Source organism: Hetaerina americana, unplaced genomic scaffold, assembly GCF_022747635.1.
Source record: "Hetaerina americana unplaced genomic scaffold, ioHetAmer1.1.p SCAF_6, whole genome shotgun sequence".
Lineage (NCBI taxonomy): Eukaryota > Metazoa > Arthropoda > Insecta > Odonata > Calopterygidae > Hetaerina > Hetaerina americana.
This window is the reverse complement of record NW_027287205.1, coordinates 80470063-80492676: the sequence shown is the minus strand read 5'-3', so window position 1 is coordinate 80492676 and position 22614 is coordinate 80470063. Positions and strand designations below refer to the sequence as shown.

At 38.5% G+C, this 22614-nt stretch overlaps 1 protein-coding gene across 3 annotated transcripts in view; it reads left to right on the top strand.

Moving 5' to 3' along the window:
• The window catches only part of LOC139694977 (ras-specific guanine nucleotide-releasing factor 1-like), a 612331-nt gene that overhangs the window by 525236 nt on the left and 64481 nt on the right, over window positions 1-22614 (top strand). For all 3 annotated transcript variants that reach the window (XM_071593533.1, XM_071593532.1, XM_071593531.1), the window contains exon 7: window positions 2065-2258. In XM_071593533.1, coding sequence (XP_071449634.1) covers window positions 2065-2258 — 194 coding nt within the window. The remainder of the gene's footprint in view (window positions 1-2064; window positions 2259-22614) is intronic.

The following is a 22614-nucleotide window of genomic DNA, read 5'->3' as shown; positions in this document are numbered from 1 at the left end:
AGGAATACATATTTCACTATTACTGCGGATTTCATCCCGTCAGTGATATTCTCTCAATTTTCTGCTGGAAAATTTAAGCTGTGCTCTTACAAATTGATTAACTAGTGACCATAGACTTTAAATGTCGACGTGAGACCTAGAGATAGATATTAGGATGCTATTTCATGAGAGCGCTTGAAACAGTCTTACATTCTATAATGCATTTGATTAGTTACCTTAGCCGAAAACACTGACAAAATGTTTTATTTTGTCTGTTTTTTGGGCAAAGATAACTAATCAAGTGCATTTTAGAATGTAAGACTGTTTCTAACGTAAAGTAAATTTTATATCGTATTATCATAGACTAAAAATGTTTTTTTCCCTCGACCAGTACATAATAAGTGATTTAACAAAGATTCATTACTTAATCATAGAGAAGATAATATTTTTTATTCTATACTTACCCGGTGTTTCTTATTGCATTTTTTTCTTCAATGCGTTCATTTTCTCAAAATATTTCAACAAGTAGACAGAATTCCGGACAATTATAAATTTTGAATTACACACACAAATATATATATATATATATATATATATATATATATATAATTATATAAAAAACCTCGTAATTCCATGAATACAATAAATTCTTAGGTATATGAACTTCATATTTACTCTCCATAGTGTGCAATAGAAATATTCCAGCACTTTGAAAGTTCAGGTTAACTCTAGAAATAGAATGGCTTTAACTGCTACTGAGGCCAATGGTGCCAATACGTGGTGTGCCTGGCCTGGTCAAGGGGGGTCTCTTACTAGAGAAGTAACGACGTTTCGGGGGTCGTTTTGGCTAATATTCACGAATTCTGTTTCGAATTGGTGTATTGAACCTGTTTCGAATTGGTGTATTTTCGTATTGAACCACTCACCATATTCACCAGATATAGTCGAGTATCCCCTCCCTCCTTCCCAGCGACTTCGTCGAGTTTTCTAACCTTTCAGTTTCGCTTGGAGGACCGAGATTTTTATTGGACGAGGAGGTTGTCACATGCGTAAACGGCTGTTTTGCGAAGAAAGACGTCAACGATTGTTTGAAAGGCTTAAAAAATTAAAGAGTATCGCTGGAAAAAGTATTTAGACTTGAATTTGAAATCATTTTGAAAAATAAAAACAAATTTGAAGAAGAAATGGCTTGTCAATGGGTTAGGTTGGAAACTTTTCAGACTACCCGCGTAAACATGATCTCATTTATGTGCATGCATTCTAAAAACATTATTGAGAATGCATATTTGCTATTATTCGAGTATAAGACAATACCACTCACATTTGAAATTAACGTGTGGGGAATAGTGTGATGGCCTCCATTTTTTTAATGTAACACAGTGGACCGCAGTGGACTAGGCAATTCCTATAAAATAACCCTGAAAGCACTTGAGCGAGTGAAGCAATAATGAATCATCTTTATTGGATCGAGATGAAATTAAATGATTTCGTTTTTCAATTAAAGCTACCTCGTAATTAAATTTAAATATTTGTTCAATTTCCACTGATTATGTTTCCCATGCAAAATATGAAATGCAGCAATTTGAAAATCTGATTAGATAAAAAAACAGATGAATGCACTTTTGAAAACCAAATAAAGAATTGTGTACTGAAATCCTTGAAGAGAAACGTCAATGAAGTAAGACGTCTGCCCAGGATGAGGAGTGTGAAGAGCTTGCAAAATCCATTAAAACCATTTTTATGTGTGCATTTTTAATAGCATCATTCTGTGTTTCATTTTTTTGCAAATACAAAAATAATTACGGTGCATTGAATGAATAATTGCATTGGTTATTAAACTACTTAAATGTGCATTAAGAGATGAACAGTAATAGAGAAAGATCTTCTGTAAACTGTGGATGTACACTTGAATGAACCGTAGATGCACGCACCTGATAATTTACTTTTGTTTAACAAGTACATCCTGTGGTGATATTCATCGCTTTCGCCCCTTTCCATATCTCACGATTTTGCCTCTTCCTTCACGACCAAACCTCCTCTTTAAGGAAACGCAGTTCATTGTTTGAGACATGCCATCTATTCCAGGAGATCTTTTCGACATGCTTCTCCCGATGCTGAGCATCTATCAAGAGTACGTGAGGAACCACCACTACAGTCTACAGGTGCTCACCGAGTGCAAGCAGTCCCCGCCATTCGCCGCGTTACTCACTCGCCTCGAGAACAAGCCAGCATGCCAAGGTCGATGCCTCGAGACCTTCCTCACGTATCCTATGCACCAGGTGAGCTTAAACGGCGCATTTGGCAAATCTTAGAGGAATTCGCCGAGGCTCTTTCTTGCAAATATTTCAAACTGTTTCCAATTCAACGTAAATATAACAATATTTTTCAGTGTAAATATCCAACCAAATTTGGAATACGTAAATCAATAGGGTGACAAATTCAACTTTTCATGTCCATTTAACTAAATCTTGGCAGAGTATATCAACGTGTAATCAGAGTCAAGGCATAGAAATAATATATTTCAGTTTAAATCTTCTATTCCTACTCACAAAACATCCATTCCTTCAATTTTTATGATAAAAAAATATCACAGCGACAAGCTTCTTATATTTTATTAAATTTCTCTCCCAAATTTGTAATCCAAATGCAAATAAAACATTATTGTTTCAAGTTAAAAGTTTTTTGTGACTTTCAACTGAAAAAATGGTTATTTTCATGCATGTTTTGCCGCGCCATTTGATTTATTAAAGTTTTTTTCCAAATTTGAAAAATAAATCTCAAAGAAATATTAAAATTACAAATCAACTCTCTCAAGGTATTCTCTAGGTAAACCATATTTGTTGCAATACCTTGGGATCTGAATTTGTGGAATAATTTCACTGTGAAGTGAAACGTAATGATATATATATATGAACAATTTAGTTATATTTATTTAATGATTGCAGAGGTGTTTTTTTGGTCGAATTGACTGAAAATATACAGTAACAGTGAGCGTAGATCTTTCATTATAAATTACTACGAGTATGCACGATGTCTATTGGTAAGTAGGTAGCAGTAATACTTAACACATCAGTTCTTACGTCATTAAGAAAAAAATTCGGCTGGTTTATTCATAGCGTTACAAACTCGTATACTATTCAAGCGAAAAATCTATCGATTTTAATTCAGGTGATGGAATTTAAATATTCATTAGTCTTTAATATTGTTTACCAAATCCAAAACCAGCGCACAGGCCCCTTCAAAACTCTCTCCACTCATCTTCCGACCCTTTGCACACAATATTCTCCCTAGACTCATTATTCTACAGTATAAAAATGTTTATACCGTTTCTAACTCGACGTCAACGGTTCCGATCCGCAAGCGATCCCGCTCTCCACCTGCTCTCCATCACCAATCTATTCCCTCCTCCAGTGTACTACTCAAATGTCCGATGTTTCAATGCATGTTTTGCAATTGACAATCACGCTTACAAGTTGAGAGCGCGGTTGGGATCAATAAATTGTCTAACACAGGACAATACTCGCGGACTCTCGCGCTTTGTGGCAAACACCTTGCGCACGAACTTGGCTCACACTTTCCTCATCACTAAACCTTCAGTAACTATGTAAAACACAACGGTGGACGACAAGCTTAGATCATTGGCAACCATCTTGATACTCAATCGACGGTCAGATTCCAACAATTGTCGAACACGAGCCACCTTGTTGTCGGGTTTTCCTTGTTGACTGCCGCCCAGAGCGTTGTTCTTCTTGAGCCTCTTCCCGGCCCTCCTTAAAGACCTTTAACCAACTCGAAACTTGTGAGTAGGATAGGGCAGAGTCCCCGTAAGCCTCACGAATCATTTTGTTAGTCTCCTCAAAAGATTTTTTCAATTTAGCACAAAACTTAGTAATCGCGTAACGCTGCTCGATCGTCGATTCCATTTTTTTTGTGACACGGTTGGCGCGCTGAGGTTTACAATAACTGACGTCCTGCCGCTTTCACAGCTTGGAGAGCACTGAGACCAGTTTTTCGGCAAAGTTTAGCGTCCCCTCCCCCCCCCCCACCTACTCCAAGTGGTTCGATCCCATTCCGACCAATAAGAGCGACGCGATGCATTTAATTGTATTACTTTTGGAACTTACCCTGATTATACGTGGCTTTAACTTTTGTTTTATTCAAAATTGTGTTGAAAAAAGTATTTTCACTTAGAATAATTCAATTGAAATCCCTGACGGTTTCGATAATATTGGTCACAGAAAATAATCTCTTCTGAGTTTGTAAATGTTCTAATGCCCAATCAATTCACTATAACAAGTGACGAGTACCCTTATATATATATATATATATATATATATATATATATATTTATTTATTTATTTATTTATTTATTTATTTATTTATATTTCATATATATATATATATAATTATATATATATATATATATTTTTTTTCAAATAAGCCATCTCTTATTTATCGTATATACGTCGAAACTTTTCTGTGAGTTCTGCCCAAAAGTAAATGTAATGAAATTCTTGCCGTTCTTTTTTACTACACGAGTATCTCCTCTTTTTCTTGAGCAGTCATTAGATAGCAGTTGCATTAAACTTTGAGCATTGCGACTGATATTGTAGCCCACTTGGGATAGGCATTCCCGTAAATTCCTACAGTAATGACACCCCAGTCCTACCCCTATAACCTGATATAGACGCGGGCAAATTCAATTTCACCCTCGAGTTTTTCAAAACAGAGAAGAAATTTAATGGTTCCTTCCCTTCCTCCCTTAGTCTTGCCTCACGAGACCTTTACCCGATTTTCAATTTTTCCTGCCCACCTAAATTTACTGCTGCCAGAAAAACCGAGACGCATTCAGAATGCGTAATACTTTTTTTCTTTCCAACACACACCAAGTGGTTATATTTATTCAAGGAGTTATTATAAACACAAAATTATGGCTGACTGTATACGCAGATCCTCGAATGCTTTTTAACGCTCCCAACCGTGCTCCGTTCAGCATTCCAAATTGAATATAATCTCTCCTCTCATGTTCTGGAATTACGCCGTCGGGATTCAGAGAGGAGGGCTTGCCGCGATTTGCGTCATCTTGTTCGGCATTCAAGTGAGGGGCCACTGCCCGCCACCACCGAGCAAAGTAAAAATACGGCGCCGAAACCCTGGCATTAAAATATCTGACATAATTCTTCAACAGCTTTCTCAGTACTTCTACATCGTTTATCACCGCGTGGGGGGGGGAGAGGGGGTTGGGTGGGGGAGGTCACTTTGAAACGCAACAGCAGCGAAGGGCAGCCACGGTATGCGCGGTCCTCAGGACGCGCTTCCAAATCGATCCAATCTCACACTGTACTTCATTCCCCGTTCCCTTCGCCCTTTTCTTTAACCGCCGCAGCAGCCAAGTGAAAGCAGCTCTTTATTAAACGAAGAGGGGGGAACGTCCTTTACATGCGTAACACGCTCTCGCCAAACCCACGGCCATTTCCCCGCGGTGATTCCGCCATTTTCGGCAGAGGAAATGGGGGAAAAATATGCGCGTATCTGAATTCACGTAGTACATATATTTAGGTAACGCAGAGGATATGACGTGAGAGAAGACTGAGGGGTGGAGGTGGGGAGGAGATTTGAGAGTAAACAAATTTAGGATGAAGTTGGTCAACAGTCGATACACGGATAAACCATTTTATATTTGGAGTGGATATAAATGAAATATGGGAACTGAAGCACACTTCAACCTACTTAAAGTATTTAAAAAAAGTAACGAGTTTGATCTATGCTCCATGACACGTGTGTTGAATACTTACGCGCATTCTTAATTAAATAAAATTAAAGTTCGGCGCGAGATTATTATCTCTCGTATTTTTTTGGAATGGAATACCTTCCTTTAAATGTGACTATTTTGATCATATTCCGCAATATTTTATTCATGTAATGGGCTCCCTAATCCTTTAGATGGCCAAGAATGTTTTGTATAGATACTAGAGTCGTATTTTAATCCACTCAGGAAATAAGTTGGGTTCATGTGAAAGCCTGGAGATGGTATATCGGTGAGAGAGTGTTTTCTTTTAAGGTGGAATCCAACGATATTATCATCGCTCTTATTTCCTCTTCTTAGAAGGAAGAAAGTGAAATCATTTTTTATCCCGCTATATTACTGTCACCTCCCTCCTTATATTTCCTTTCCTTTCTCTGAAAGCGTCGACCGGTGTGAAGTTGCGATCGTGGTCCCAAAGACAACATAACTGAATTCATACATTAAATACAAGAAAAAATAAAAATCATAAATTTGATTCATGTTGACTTTATCCGTACTGGACTCTTTAAGGGAAGAAAAAACGAAGAAATGGTTGAAGTCGACAAACATAAGAGACACAAACAATGCAGATTACTTTATTGGCTTTCGACGGGAGAAATGTATCAAAAAATAAAATCTACATATATGGTTCTTACTTTCCCCTATGTTAATAATAATACCAATAAACTTTATTCATCACATCGATGAGTTCAGTGTTAGTGATTCCGTCAAATAATAATAGAACAGAAACATAAAAATACATAAAGCGTTGGAGGTGAAAACATACACCAGGCAGAGCGTACTTCGTTTTATTTATTTAAAAAGTGTTTTCCACTGCCTCTGGGCTCAGCCCATGGAATCTATCAGGGAATTTGAGGTTCGGAGGCAAGTAAGTGCCTGTTTTACGAGCGTCAATTTCATCTGACGGTATTTATGCATGGGGCTCTTATCATTTCATTCGCGCCATGCCACCTGGCGCTAACCTTTCCCTCCGATAAACGCACACCGCTCACGTATCCATGTAAGGAGGCGCTCTTCCCCACTCCCTCCCTACCCCATTCATCTCTTTTGGCTTCAGTTCTCCTTGTCGCGATCCACGGGGGGTCGCGTGCGGGGGGAGGGGTGGTGTAAAGGTGCAAAGGAAGGAGGAGGGGTCCAGGAAGGGGGTGTGACGGATGGAAGATGGGAGACGAGGAAGATTGAAACCTCCACGCAAAACCCACTTCCGTCCTTCCCCAAGATGCACCGCAGAGGATTCCCCTCACGTCCTTCCAGCTCCCCATCCATTAGTGGCGGGTCCTGCCGCCCCCTCCCCCTGCGGCAGTGGCGGTCCCTGTTGTGTCATTTGAGCGGCATCTGTCTCCGCGCGCGCGCGTCATTCCTCGCCCTAAACCGCGTCCTTCATCTTCGTTCCCCTGGCTTCCCCCACCCTTTCTCACACCCTCCCCTCTTTCGTCCCTCCCCCCTCCTCCTCCCAATCGCGAGCTCAAATTCTACGGAGGGTGATGATGGACGTAAAGTGTTCAAATTCCGCATCTGCAATCCCCTTACCAACCGAAATACTGTCTTTCGCTAAGGGTTAGCCAAATTTGATGCAGAGTTTGTCCTTAGGATTTAATCATTGACCTCCGCGAGCCTTTTTGACCGCATATTGCCCTAGGAATGGCTTAATTTGGCACTATGATTTCCATATGAAAAAAATAATCTCACTTTTGGTGGAAATCATGTCTAGAAATCATCTTGTGAGAATAAACGCTTCGTGTGCAGCCGTAATCTGTGTCAAATAATACGTATAAAGAGTTTTGCTCATTTGTAAAATCGTGATTGTTAAGTAAGACAGAAATAACTTATAAAAATATCAGTATTAAAAATGATTATATCTCAGAGTCATTAAGCTGACAGACACTTGTATATTTATAGCAGTGGACCACAATTATGAATAAAATCAATTTAAGTTAATTAGGGATAGGAAAACATAGGAAGGTTAGAAAGGAACTTGGCTTCGGCTTTTACTTTGAGTTAGTCTTTCATGGAATGCAACAAGCGTTGGTCGTACTTAAATTCTATTAGTTTAGCAGACCATATCTCAACCCTGAGATTGTTTATCAACCATGCTAGTCCCCGAAGTTCTCTATGGTCGAAAGAATTGAACTCGAGTTAACATTTCCTTTATTGAAGAAAATGTCTATCATTTATTTAGATTGAATATTTCAATTTATAGAGACGTACGATCAAAGATTACTCACAAATCAGTCTAATTATTGCATCATCAAAATTAATTAATGTCTGTTTTTTTCTCTAGTTTTCCTATCACTAATTTTTCGTTGTAAATCTAACCTCACTCCGCGAATATATTTTGATTACGAATACAAAACATAGCCAATTATGGAATAGGTTTCCATAGTTTTCCTTTGATTGAAGCTTGGTACCCGAGGGACCATTAGCGGTGCAAGGTACTCTCCGAGCGATCGGAGGCAACGTTGTCATCAATGCACTTGAAGCCTCAGCTCCCTTCCCACCGATCAGGCCATCTTTTGTGGAAGGCATTGATTCCCCCTATCTCTCCTCATCCGACACGGTCCCATGCGATTGACATGCCTCGTGTTACAGCGTACTTATAGTCTACAAGTAAAAAATGTTAGCCTTCCTAAGACCTTAATGAAACCACCCCCGAGTAATCTTCTCTTCAAAGACCGGGGATTGCACATTCTCAAAAGGAGAGTGAATTCAGGTTTAATCAGGCGTTTTGCACTCATTTGACTTCCGATACCCCGGATTCCTCGGAAGATAGGGAGGCTCCCCTGCCTATCTTTATAGACGTTAGGTGCAGGAGTATCCATGGACCAAGTTTACGACATCTTTGAAAAGTACGGAACACAAGAAAAACGATGGTTCCGTCTTGTTCCTGGCACCCTGTTTGTGACGAAATTATGACAAGGAGTAATAGTTGGCAAAAACAGGTTAATATATAATTTATGAAATTACTCCTGAGTATATGATGAAAGGGCACTAAAAAAACCTGCCTATAGTTTTAGAATGCTCACAAATGTTATATTTTTCTTTCCCCTGAAAAGAAAACAAGACTTTGAATCTATTTTATTTTATTGAGTATTTTGAATAATGCCCCGTTGTTATTACTTAAGAATTTGCCAAAAATGTTCATTTTTAAGTAATCACTGCTCGGAATAAGTTTTCATTATTATTATTTGGCAGGTTTTCTGGCTGTCAAATCCTACAATTTTAAGGCTTGCTAAGGAAATAAAAAACCGGATACCTTTTTATAACCCTAACTCGCTTGCCTAGCGTTTTAAAATAACAATAATAATTCTATTTTGCTATGAGGTTAACTTACGTGAACTGTCATGTGCCAGCTGAAATAGTGTGTCATACACTACCACGGCAGTAACATTAGCACATATCGCATCGCATTATCACGAGAAATAATGAGGCATTTGAACGATATGGCCGAGACCGTAAATTTGATTGGCACTAGGTTGTAAAGGGGGGGGAATAAAACAGAGTTACATGTAAGGAAAAATATAGGGAACATAAGCTAGGTCCCTTGGGTGTATTTGGGAAACAGAGACCCACGTATACCTCAATCACACCCAAAGAAGCCAAATTAATAAAAAAAATAAAACAAACTTACAACCGCTCGATCACTAGGGTGCGTTAAGGAGTAACAGCCACTCTCGTGAATCGCATTCACACACACACTCTCAGGGTTCACAAGGATTCCTCCTATGCCAGTGACCCTTCAATCACACAGATGAATGTAAAATTATAAAACGGATGTAACGAAAGAGAAAGGACTTACGTAAAGATGCAATCACTCGGGTGTGGTTAGACCTTCGTAAATATCACACACTCACTCGTTCAGGGTTCACAAGGATTCCTCCTATGCCAGGGACCCATAAATCACCCAAATACAAACAAAAAACAAGGAAATAAGTATCGAGGGTAGGTAAGTGCCTAGAGAAAACCTGGCACCAGGTATATCGCCTGCCAAGCAGGTCTCTTCACGACCGTAGGTACGTCCATTCTATATTTACATATTGAATTTATTTAGTACCTGTAGTGTCAAATGGAACGCAGCAGGATAACTAGGGTGAAGAACCGTATGCAAAGAGGAATAATGTAAACAGCCGGCATTAAGCATAGGGAACGTTTATACCACCCGCAGGTTAGTTACGCAGCTAAACCTTCGTTTAATTTCGACCCGAAGCAGTTCACGCTCCAGTTTCGTTTGATTTTCTATTTTCTTCGACTATATTTCGTTTCATTTAGTTGAAAGTATAGACTTCGCTCCCTAGGGCAACGCTTTTGAAATTTCACCGTTTTTTAGTTTTGTGGTGACTTACAGTTATTTAGGCCTTAACGTCGCAAAGTATCATCGAGGATGAGAACAAGATGTTTTCCAAAAACGGGTGGAATGAAATTAGAAATAATGAATATAAGAAAATCGACATGTACGTAAATGATTTCACAGTCATTTTGAATTCCTATATTTTGAAGTATAAAAAGTAACATTAATGTCCCGGCCCTATGATGTTTTCTATCGTGACACGTTATTTTAAATGTAACATAATAAAAACACTATAATAATACGAACGTATCACGGAGGAAATGACTTCAGTTCCAAAAAGCAGAAGGGAAGTTCAAAGCATCAATAGGGAAAAGACGTTTTTTTGTATTTCTGTTGAAAATATCTCAAAGTCAACAATCACCCTTATCCACTGCTTTTAACAATCCTCCATCTTATTTCCCTTCTCCAAAATAGCCCTCAGACGGGGCTCAGTTCTTTATTCCCTTCATCCTTCCCCAGAGATTCCTGGGGCGTGATTCCGTTCGGCAATTTCCAAGCCCCAGTTAAATCATTTCCTCCGAGAAGAATGGGAAGGGAATCTGTCGGGGGAATGAGCCCGTAGCACGGTTTGAAGTTTCGAATTTAAGGAAAGCGGTGGAGGCGAGGAATAGAACTTGAATGCTGAATAAATCAGAATGAATTCTCGAGGGATTTTTCGGGGCGAAAGGGACGATATGGTGAGCTGGGAAAAGGTTTAGCGTGATTAATTAGCGTTTTTTTTAGAGGGGTATATGAATGATCCCTTTTGGGATTTGGTAAAGGATTTTTGTCGGGTCACTTGCCCGCGGTCTATGCGTACGAATAAGTTTTTCGTCGAAACTGGACTTAGGTTTTTATGAGCTAATATTTTCTTTTCTCTGCTCGGCCATGAACTGAAAACAAAACTAGAATTTCTAAAGACTACAGAACTCTTTTTATTATGATCTCTATTTACAAACCAGGTCTATGTTATTTTATCTTTAAGTAAATGATCAAAATACCCGGAAAAGACACTAAATAAAGGAAAGTACAACTTTTAGTCGAGTTTAGGATGCAAAATTTTGGAACAAAACAGTAAAGTGAACCTAAACTACTGCAATTTGGTGATATACGAGTAAGAAATGAAAGGATACCCAGTGTTTATGTTGATGGAAAATAAATATACTCTGTTTTCATTCATTCCTTTCGTCATCTATGTTGAGATCTTAATTTATCAATTATTTCCACAGCTTTCGGTAATACCTACGTTATATGAAGAGTAAATCTAGGGTGAGGAACCAGTAACTGCCACATACCCTATCAATGGTCTCCTGGGTCCATTGAGGTGTAATTAAATCGCTTCATCGAGGAAATAGCTGATAACTTGTTACTATAATAAACAAAAATTCGAAGATGGTAGTTCTGGAAATACGTGGTAAGGTAGTGGGATGTTGAAGGCCGCGATAGAAGGGAGGATGCTGGATGAGAGGGCAGAGGAAGGATGAGAGAGTGGGTTTTTTATGCAGGCAGGAATGATTTACGAAGAAATGAAGAAAAAATAGCGCATGGCAATTCATTTCTCGTAATACCAACTTATTACAATAAATTCTATTTCTTTGTTATATGATGGCAAGACAATAGGCGTTAGGGACCGTCCAAAGCATACACATAACAGGTCCAATATCTTGAGTGCCCAAATTACAAACGATTTCTCACAAATAGTACGAAACTGAAATCAGGATAATGTCACCGGTAATAAAGAATGTAGCATCTTACCCTGGGTAGTATATCAAAGAGGATGAAGAGTGGTGAATAAGAAGTTGGGGGGTAACATACAGGATCGTTTTTAGATCTAAAATTTCTTGGTATGGAATGGTTCACGCAAATGACTCATTTCATACAATTCGGAATTAAGGTACCATACGTTTGTATTAAAAAACAACATTAGTATTGACATATATTTTGATGCGTTAGCGTTTTAGTCTCGTGGATCTCATCCAGGATGCTTTCTTTTCCCTCCTTCTTTCAACCTGTATTTTCCCTCCGATTTATGCCTAAGTTTCCTACTTCCATTTACGTATCTCTTCGTAGTATTTCCTCAACCGCAGCGACAAATATTACAGACGACAACTTACAACTGCGTGATATAAATATATGTCAATAAACCGTTGTCAAGGTAATTTTATCAGATAAATTATCATCACCTAAATTTAATTCATCTTTGAATTTTTTATCAACGTTACTTCAGGCTGTCTTCTTCTTTTCCAATGACATTACTTTGTTCTTCGCCTTTTCTTGCGTTGACATATTTCTTCGCTTGTCTCTAGTAGTAAGCAAGCACCTTGGGGGAGGAGTCTTGGGATCTTTTATAGTGTATCCCTCCCGAGTTAATTTCTATTGCTATCTTCTGAGAAAATAAAAAGAGGAACCGGGTGAGGATGAAGTTACATCGGTGAAATTCACATGAAATCTCAACCTGCCACACCAGGTGTCCGTGGAGTGCGTCTCTTGCTTCGCTTAAGCCTCGCAGTCTTTCCCTCCTTTATTCGCCAGTCTTACGTCTGAATCGCTCGAGTTAATCCAGTGTCGGACGGTTGGAGCGAATCAGCCTTGGGTTTACATCGCACCCGTGAACACACATGGTCCTGAGAGCGGCCAAAACAAAACTCAAAAGATTTTACTCATGTTTTGCATGCGTGGATATGCACACTCAGACCATTCCGACAGCATAGTTTTTGCTGTTGGCGTTTTTAGATATCATTCAACTCCGAAATAATGGCGGGGTGCTGGTATAGAAAGATTAGTTCACTCTTTGTTCTATTTTTAACAAACATAACGCGAAATTTCACTTTGTTCGAGGATAGAAATGAAATTTCGTATTTAGATTTAAAAGTTAACGCTCATAACCACCGTTACTTATAGACGGTTTTTTTTAGATTCATTATTTCAGGATTTTTGTCAAACGAAATAAAATATTTTAGTTTGGATATTATAGATACTATATATTTTAGTACCCTGCAAGACCAGCGCTAGGGTGTGTGGCAGGGGGTGAATACACACCAGACTAATTTTTACCCGAACATATTTACCCCTACCGCGGTCGGCCAATTTATTCTAACCCCTTATCGTTCGTGGAAAAAATGGCATCTTACATCTATTTGCTCTACACTTAATCCCTCAAATTTCAATGAAATGACCCCTCCGTGGTACAATGAAGTTAATCACACATTTTCAGCATCACTGCTAAATAGACATCCTTCCAATTCATGCAATAGCTTTAATTTGTAATTTAAGCTTCGCTCCGTGAGTGATTTCCAACCTAGCTCCTCTAATATTTTGCATACGCCATTATATTTTTCATAACAACATTTTACAAATCTAATTCCTCTACGCTGCCCTCGAGCCGATTCGGCAATAAATCAAACTTCTCTTTGAATACGTTTCCTTTCGTTGAGTGATTTTTCTCTTGATAGTATATGGCTGAATAATTTCCAGCATGTTTAATTGCACTCTTTATTAATAGTTTTTTTCCTCCGTCTCCTCTGGTATCTCGTCCTCAGCCCGCTCTTAAGATAGAGAAATCTATGGACATTGAAGAAATTCAATAAATATCAAGGACAGGAGGTCAGCGACTGCCAACTGCCTGGCTGCCAACACTATTGGGGATAAATTTTCGCAGTCTTCCTCCCCCTTCCCTCCCTGCCCCTTTCCCGACAAAACATATAACTTCAGATTTCAATCTGAATAATTTAAATCATTATTCAGATATTCAATCTGAATAATGATTTAAAACAGGCTAAGCAGAAGAAACAGTTTTTTATCAAAACGACGCCTAGGATTCCCAAAAACATCTAGTCTCCAGATAAGCTTTCTTGGTGCCAGCGGTACATATATGGTTATATCATTATCAATTAGTATATGTACCGTTAATAGTAGGATCCTGAAAAACTGTTATGAATAGTTGTGGGATTTTCCTCCTAATATTGGTTTTTCCTTAGATTTTCTTCACACCCAAATTCTTGTTTATCTAATGTAAATCCCTTCCTCAGTGCTGTATAGTTTTTATCTCCCTTCCACATTATTAAAAATATCCATTTTGTCTCAATCTCTTTCCTGATTTCCCTTCTATCGCTCTCTATCTATAAATCCTCCGCTTACTTACGAGTATATCATTTTCTTCAAAATTCGCCCGATCGCTCCTCTCCAATCTATCGCTAAAAACTTTCCAGTTAACCTCTAACATTATCAAACTCTTTTTGTCCATTCCTCGCCGAAACCCCATTCTTTGAGCCTTTAATCTACGTTCACTCTTCTTTCTCCAAGACAAGTATACATACAGGGCTATCATTCACATTTAGACTCTTCTTTAGTATTTTGTTTTCATCTCTACTTAGCTTAACCGTCACTCATCACTTCTTGACTTTTTGCCAATACTTCTTTCTGCAAAAGAATTCATCTCCATTACTGTGTTTATTCTCCTCCAAAAGCCTCCCCAGATATGTAAGACGTTCCTCCATCTCTAGTTTATTCCTCCTTTATAACTATATATTAAAATTTTTCCAATTCATTCTAACCCTTTTGCTTCCATTTTGAATTTAAAAGCCGAATCTTTGCGAATATTTCATCTGAAATACACTAAAAAAATGTTTTTTTTGGGTAATTGAACTTGTGTTACAATGTATCATGTGATTACTGAACTGAGAAGGATGTAAAATGGAACGCAGTTAAAATAAATCAATTCAGCTTGTATTTGGTTGGTTGCTAAAACAATTTGAACTGGTTCGTCAACTGCAAGTTTTTGGCAAATGATATGTTGGATGATTAGAAAATGTAAAGGGTCTTCCAGCAGTTATACTTAAGCAATGTTGTTTCTAAGTGATTGCGGATACTTATATTCCAGTTTCACATCAGTCTCACTGGTAATACGCCACAGATGGAAGATGGGTGTTAGGGATTCTGGAAATTTCGTTTTCGGCATCTTAATTAACGTTACATTGAATGATTTATGATTCTTCTTCTGAATTTGACAGTTCAGACGCACAATCGGCTAAATTTAAAATAACTCGTCATTAAATCGGCTATTCTTAATTCATTTACATGCCTTTTTCTGAGTATTTTTAAGTGTCCATAGGAATATATTGTACTTACACGCTTCACATCACATGTTTTCACATTTAACTGTAAATTTTCTTATTTTTTAACGCTCTCTAAACTCGATGAGTTGTAATTAAATGGAAAAATAAAGAATTATAAGGTTAGATTCATTCTCAAATATAATTCTCCATGCATTTTTATTTGAGCAGTTGGCATTAAAGTTCGTAAAATATATCCCTTAGTTCTCAAAACCAATTAATATGTTAATTACAAAGTACACGGAAAAATTCATGCTTCTATATTTGTGGCAGCGTGGCATAAATGTATTAGAAACATGGCCTTGGCAGTACAAATATACTGCTTATTAGCTCTCTGATGTAGGAAATATTTTCATCCAATGATTGTGTCAATATTTGTTTGTTGATCCACACAGATACATACCTATACGCATGTGTTTAATACATTTTTTAATCATTCTCATCTCATTACACTATAGTGCTCATTTCATGTTTGAAATACCACAGATTTAGTCATAAGTATTACTCAACCTGGGTGTCACCATCGATCATAATTATCCATCGCATTTTCCGCTCTGCTCTTCATGTAGAAGGCATTCATATTTTTCTTTGGAAATAGTTCTTCTCCTATCTGCACAGTATTCATATTTTCGTTCTTTCTCCTCATTTCCGTCGTATGTACTCATTTGTTCTTCCTTCACAATGCTTATTTGGAGGAAGTAAAATTTGCTGCCCCCTTCCTTCCTCTTCATTAGATTTTAATATTTTTATTTTATAGCTACAGATTCTCCTCGATCGAAATAATAGCGTCATGTGTTTCCGCTAACATTTCTCTTTCGCATCAACAGCTAAATATATTTAAAATGTTAATGCCATATCATTTATCAATTTGTATTTGATGTTTTGGCGTTAAAAATACTCCATTGGCTTATTATAACCATACACTGAAGGTATTCAAGAGATTCAGGCGAGATTTAGTGGAAGTTCGTCATTATGAGCAAAACAATATTTGCACTTTTCCACTCAATTTGAACTCAAACAGGTATAAATATAATGCATCACATGTCGAATCTTGTTTTTTACCTGAAGATGGTTCGATGAACTGACACGCATTGTACGTTACAAATAAATCTGTGGATAATTGCAAATTTTGTATTTCTCATGCATACACTGCAAGTAAAATCTATACCGTAAATATTTTTTAACGTCTTGTTAAGGTGGCTACAGTTCATAAACTCGTACTACCTAATGTTGTACTCCATATTCTAATTTCTAGAGACCATTACATGGTATTATTCCCGTATCCAACTTTCCTGTAACGAGTGTATGACTTGGGCATCTATCGAGTTTAAATCAAAATGAAATTCGTTCTGTAATTGTAATTGTATAAATCGTTAAAATACTCTGAACTCATTGTGTGCAAAAATGAGAATCGACAGATTCCAATGATTAATTTTGTTTTGAAATCGTCAACATAAGTCATGGACCTAAATGTGCAAGGTTGAGGAAGTTTAGCAATTTATACACGACACGTTGTTGAATACTTTCTTAATGAAATCACTTAAACGATGAAGTTGAGCCGATAATTCATCGTGATGAATACAGGTCTATCGATCTGAGAAATACTCTTTCCTCCATGAGCATCGTAAGAGGTGGGCTTGAAATATTCCCGATTTCCCTACGCCGTAATGAGATTTGAGAGTAGCTTCTTAAATTTTTTTGCTCCATTTCTGTGGTTATATTCCAAATTTCTTGCAAAGCTCATCTTACGCAGGCTTGGTCAGTAAAACCGTATCAGTTATGATGACGCTTATTGGCTTTTTATGAGCGTTCATTTTAAGCGCCATAGTACATATATCTAGAAACTGCCTGCGTTAATACATGATCAGATTAATAATGAAATCATGATTTAATTAATTGCACGCAACTATTTAAAGACAAATTAAATTTCCTCTACGTCAGGGCTTTTTCAAGTTGGATGGATTGAAAATCATAACTAAGGAGGGGTATGTTCATCATTTACATTTCCATCGCTTTTAACCTTCTTTAAGAACGGAAAAGTGAACTCTATAAATTTTGAATTTAAAAGCCGAATATTTGCGAATATTTCACCTGAAATACACAAAAAAATTTTTTTTTTGGGTAATTGAACTATGAGTTACAATGTATCATGTATTTTCTCATTCTCATTTTCCTCATGTCCACATGAAAAAGAGAAACAGAGAGGGAAAAACAATTCAGAGGCAAGAGTGAGCTGTTTTTTCTATCTTATTAGCTCTTTTTTAATTTGTATTGTCCTAAAAACTATGATTTTAATTAAAATAGATTCATGAATCACCTTTGATGACCCTTGAAGAAAAATTCATATTTCTATCTCATTTGGTGACCACAGACCTCTATAGAGGATAATAATATTCCAATTATTTTTGCGGAATATTCTTGAACTTTGACTTTCTCTTGTGTGGAGCAACAAAAGATGTTTTCGCTAGCTAAGCAATTTATGTGCTATTTTCGATTCAAATTCGTTGTCAGCGGAGGATAAGGAACTAAAATAACGGCCTCGATTGCCTCTTGTAGGAAACTCGCCAAGTTGCCTAAAGGGTTTTTTTCCGTCCCTTGATATCCTCGAGTAAAAAATAGTTTTGCGCGTTACGGTCTCAACAGTTGGAGTGCCTCCAAGCCAAATAATATCACCATTCTCAAGACTAGTCTTGCGAAAGGCTATTTGCATAATCGTTAACCCTTTCATCCCCACTTCAAGTGTACATCTTCATTGCCTTGTTCGCATCCTTAACTTCGTTTATTATTAAACCTGTATAACTTTTACCAAGCAAATTCGAAACATTAGATTAATATTTTCAATTAAATATACCAAGAGCAATTGTATGTCCTTAATACGCAACAGGATTATTTTTTTCAAGAAATCTCCCGGTTAAGATAGGTTTTGGATGGACACATCTACCAAATAAATATTTTGTGACTCCTAAAACAACACGAAATCCAGCAACCTACTCTACATTAGATCCCTCTTCATCTCTGAGTCCTTCCTTCCTCCCTTCATCCCGTCCGACACAACCATCCTGTTCCTGCCCTTTCCTCGTTTGCCTAATATTCTCCCTTCTATTACGGTCTTCAAAATCCCTCTGCCGATCAATACCCTCTTCATCCATTTTTCCTGCCTCCTCATAATTTCTCCCAACAATCCACTCTCCTCCTCCACCATTCCTAGTACTTATTCATTTGTTTTCCTTTCTATCCATTTCACCTTCTACAATCTACTTTACACTCACATCTCAAGAGCCATCAATCTATTTCTATCATCCTGCTTCAGTGGCCACGAATCCGCGCCGTAATGACAGGTTACAGAGGCAAATGAGAGCGCTCCATACCAAACTCTTTACGAGCCTTTTCTTAACATCCTTACTCAACGCCCCTGCCATCAACTCCCTCCTCCTTGTGAAAGCCTCTTTGCCTAGCGCAATTCTTCTCCTTACGTCCCTACCACCTTGACCGTGTTGGTCCAAAACACTTCCGAGATACGTAAACTGTTCTACCTGCTCTAGCTTTTGCCCTCCTATTTATTTATGTTTAGCTTAGCCTTTTTCTTTCTAGAAAATCGCATAACCTTTGTTTTATTAATATTGATTCTCATCCCATACCTGTCGCACTGAATTTCCAGTTCACTCATTAATGCTTGCAACCCCTTAGCTGAATGATAAACTAGAACATGGTCATTAGCAAGCCTAATTGATATTACGAATTCCCCTCCGAATTCCATTCCTACCTCCAGTTTTTCCCATGCCTCTTTAATCATTTCCTCTGCATACAGGTTGAACAGCAACGGTGATAATGGGCAACCTTGCCTTACACCTCTACCTAACACTGACCATTCGAACTCCCCGTTCCCCACTCGCACCTGAGCAGTCTGAGACATGTACAGGTTACGGATTAGCCTCCTTTCCCTCCAATCTATTCCTATTTTCTGCAATATAGTCATTTGTTTTTCCCAATTCACTCTACCAAACGCCTTTTCGAAATCTACGAAACAGGCGAATCCGTTCTGATTTTATTTTATATTCCCCTTGGTTAGTGATCTCATTACTGCAATGCTATCGCGCGTATCTCTCCCTTTCCTAATCCCGAACTTATCATCCCCTAAGTAATCATTTGCCCTACTCTCTATCCTTTTGTTTATTATCCTGAGAACAACTTGAGCTGCGTGGGATATCAAACTTATCGTCCTGCAGTCCTCACATGATGTAGCCTTTAATTTTTCGGAATAGGAACTAAAACTGATCTCACAAAGTCTTCTGGCCAAATTCCTTCCCCATAGATACTACGAATCAGTCCATATAACCTCTTCCTCCCACATTTTCCTTAACCTTTTAGTAGTTCCACAGGAATAATGTACACCCCCACGGCTTTATTTGATTTCATCTCCCTAAATGCCCTTTCTATCTCATCGTCCAGTATGCCTGGACCTAAGCTATCTTCATCTCCGGCATATTCATCGTCCAGTATGCCTGGACCTAAGCTATCTTCATCTCCGGCATATTCTTTTTCTATTTCTAAGCTTGCTGGCCTAAGTATTTATGATACAGTTCTTCTATATATTCATTCCATCTCTCTTGGATCTGTTATGCGTGAACTATTACCTTACCCGACTTTTCTCTAACTGTTAGCATAGCTCTTTCTTTCTTACTTCCCGATAAAGATTTAACCTTGCTGTACAGCGCACCAATTTCACCCTTCCTCTGCAAAATTTCCAACTGCGTCTTCCACCATGCTTCTTTTGCTTTATTTGTTACCCGTCTCAATGCATTATTTAACTCTTTGTACTTCAATTTGCCTAACTCTGTGTATTTACATTCTTCCATTTTCTCCTCTCATCCATCTTTGTAATGATTTCATCCGTGATCCATGGTTCCCTTCTCCTTTTCTCATTTACGGTTCCTGTAGTTTAATTTGTGGCTTTCGATTTCCCTATTTTGAAACATTCTCATTTTTTCTCGATAGCACTCAGCTCTTTACCCTCATCCATGATTTTTTCATAGCCTGTTGATAATCCTTTCTTATCAATCCAATAAATGCTTCTACATTCAATTTTCTAACCCGCCGCCTCTGCCTTATCTTTTTGAAACGGACACTACACTTCATAACAACTAAATTGTGGTCATAATCCGCATCCGCTCCCGGGAAACTACCTCACATCATTTAACTATCCGCTCTATTGAAATAACATACTCATTACAATAGGGACACCCAAAATTTTCCGAAGATACACTATCCTCCTGTATTTTCTCCCGAAACTACTTATCAAAAAACTCTGCATTTTGATTACATACTTTACTTGCTTCCTCTTTGGAAAATAATTTTTTGGCCTTTAATCACAACTAACAAATGTCAAAATATACTTGCTTTTATCCTCTCCAGGTAGTGGAATGCCTTTACTCATCAATCTACATGAGGTGACATGCAGAACAAATGCAAATGAAAGCACTTGCATTTAATTCAGCATTTCCACCACCTCGAGCTATAGCTTTTTATATTTGTTACATATTAAGAAATAAAATTTGAAAATAAAGAATATTTACGCCCCGGTTTGCCTAAAAACTATCGCTTCAGTTAACTATTCAAACTTGCATTAAAACAACCTTAGTATTACATATTACGAAATTTTTAAAACATTTGTCCGTTTTAGATACGTTCAATCATTAGCAAGTCATTAGCGAGCACGAATTCAAGCCAAAAGCTTTCTCTCGACATCAGGGGGATTGATTTGCTCTCATGTAATTAACCCGGCAATTTATTTTCACATTTTCATCCTAAGACACTGGCTATACGTAAGTTACATTGGGTATTTTAAACAAATCAAAACGGATGTAATCCTGAGGAGGTATATTTTAATGCGTTACTGGTTTCATTATGAAGTGTTACTGTGTGTGTGTGTATGCGTGTATATATATATGTGTGTGTGTGTGTGTGTGTGTGTGTGTTTTTTTTTTTTTTTTTTTTTTTTTTTTTTAAAGAGTTCAGGGGAAATGCTTTATGCACTGATAGACAAGAAACCCTCATGTTTCCTGTCCCTCGTGTCGGACTCCCACCGACTAAAACCCCTCGTCTCTTCCTCTATGGTCTTTGTTTTCTCCTGCGGTACTGCTGGTGGCTTATTACTTCACAGGAGAGACCATTAGCCGTAGCTTTTTCTCTAGTTCTATGCTTCCGTTTCCATTGTTGCGCTCCTGGCGCGCTCTTCTCTTCGTAGCTCCTTCATGATGGCGGTAATGAAGTCGCAAATCACGCTCCAGGTTGATTCCGACGAAATCATATGTTCCACCAAGGTATCTGGCGTGAGTTGAGTGTTTAACTTTAATACAAGGGTATCTCGCGATGCACTGAACCGTGGGCACTCAAAAATCACGTGTTCAGCATTCTCCTCGACTCCTTGGCACGTTGGGCAATACGGCGAATCCTCATGCTTGTATTTGTGCAGATACGCACGATAACACCCATGTCCCGATAGCACCTGCGTGAGGTAGTAATTGAGCTCCCCGTGGGACCGATTTACCCATTTCGCCACGTTAGGGATAAGCCGGTGCGTCCATCTTCCCTTCATTGATGTGTCCCACAATCTCTGCCATTCATTAAAACTCTCTTCTCTTATTTCTTTTCTGGTCTCACCCGGATTCTCCTGTCGATACCATTTCTTCCTTTCCTTTGCCAGGAGCTCCACTGGTAACATACTCGAAATCACGTTTATGGCGTCCTCGGAAACTGTCCGAAAAGCGCTTGCCACCCGCAAAGCACTAATCCGGTATGGCGCTGCTACCTTCCTTCGATACCCCTTACTCAGCAGTGCATCAGCCCATATGGGTATCCCATAGGTTAGCACTGAGGTTATAACCGATGCCAGCAGTTGTCTTCTTTTCTGCTTGGGGCCACCAACATTGGGCATAAGCCGTTGCAGTGTGGAAGCCACTAAAGAAGCTTTGCCACTGACTTGCCCCACCTGCTCCTTGAAATTTAGCCTGGTGTCTAGGGTCACCCCAAGATACCGAATGAACGGCCGCGATTTGATCTCGGTATTGCCGGCGTAAAGAGTCACTTTCTCGCACCGCCTTCTGCTTGAAACGAGAAGCGCTTCAGTTTTATGTTCTGCCAATTGCAATCCGACAGAAAACATCCATTTCTTGATCGCAAAGAAAGCCTCCCCGAATATAGCGGTGACTTGTTCCACAAGTTTAGCGGTAATTACTACCGCCAAGTCATCAGCGAATGCCACGAGGCGCACCTCGCGCGGTAGTCTCAGCAGCAGTACCGAATTGTAGAGGATGTTCCACAGGAGTGGCCCCAGTACTGAGCCCTGGGGAACCCCTCCAGTCACTCTATACGTCTTCGGTCCGTCTTCTGTGTTG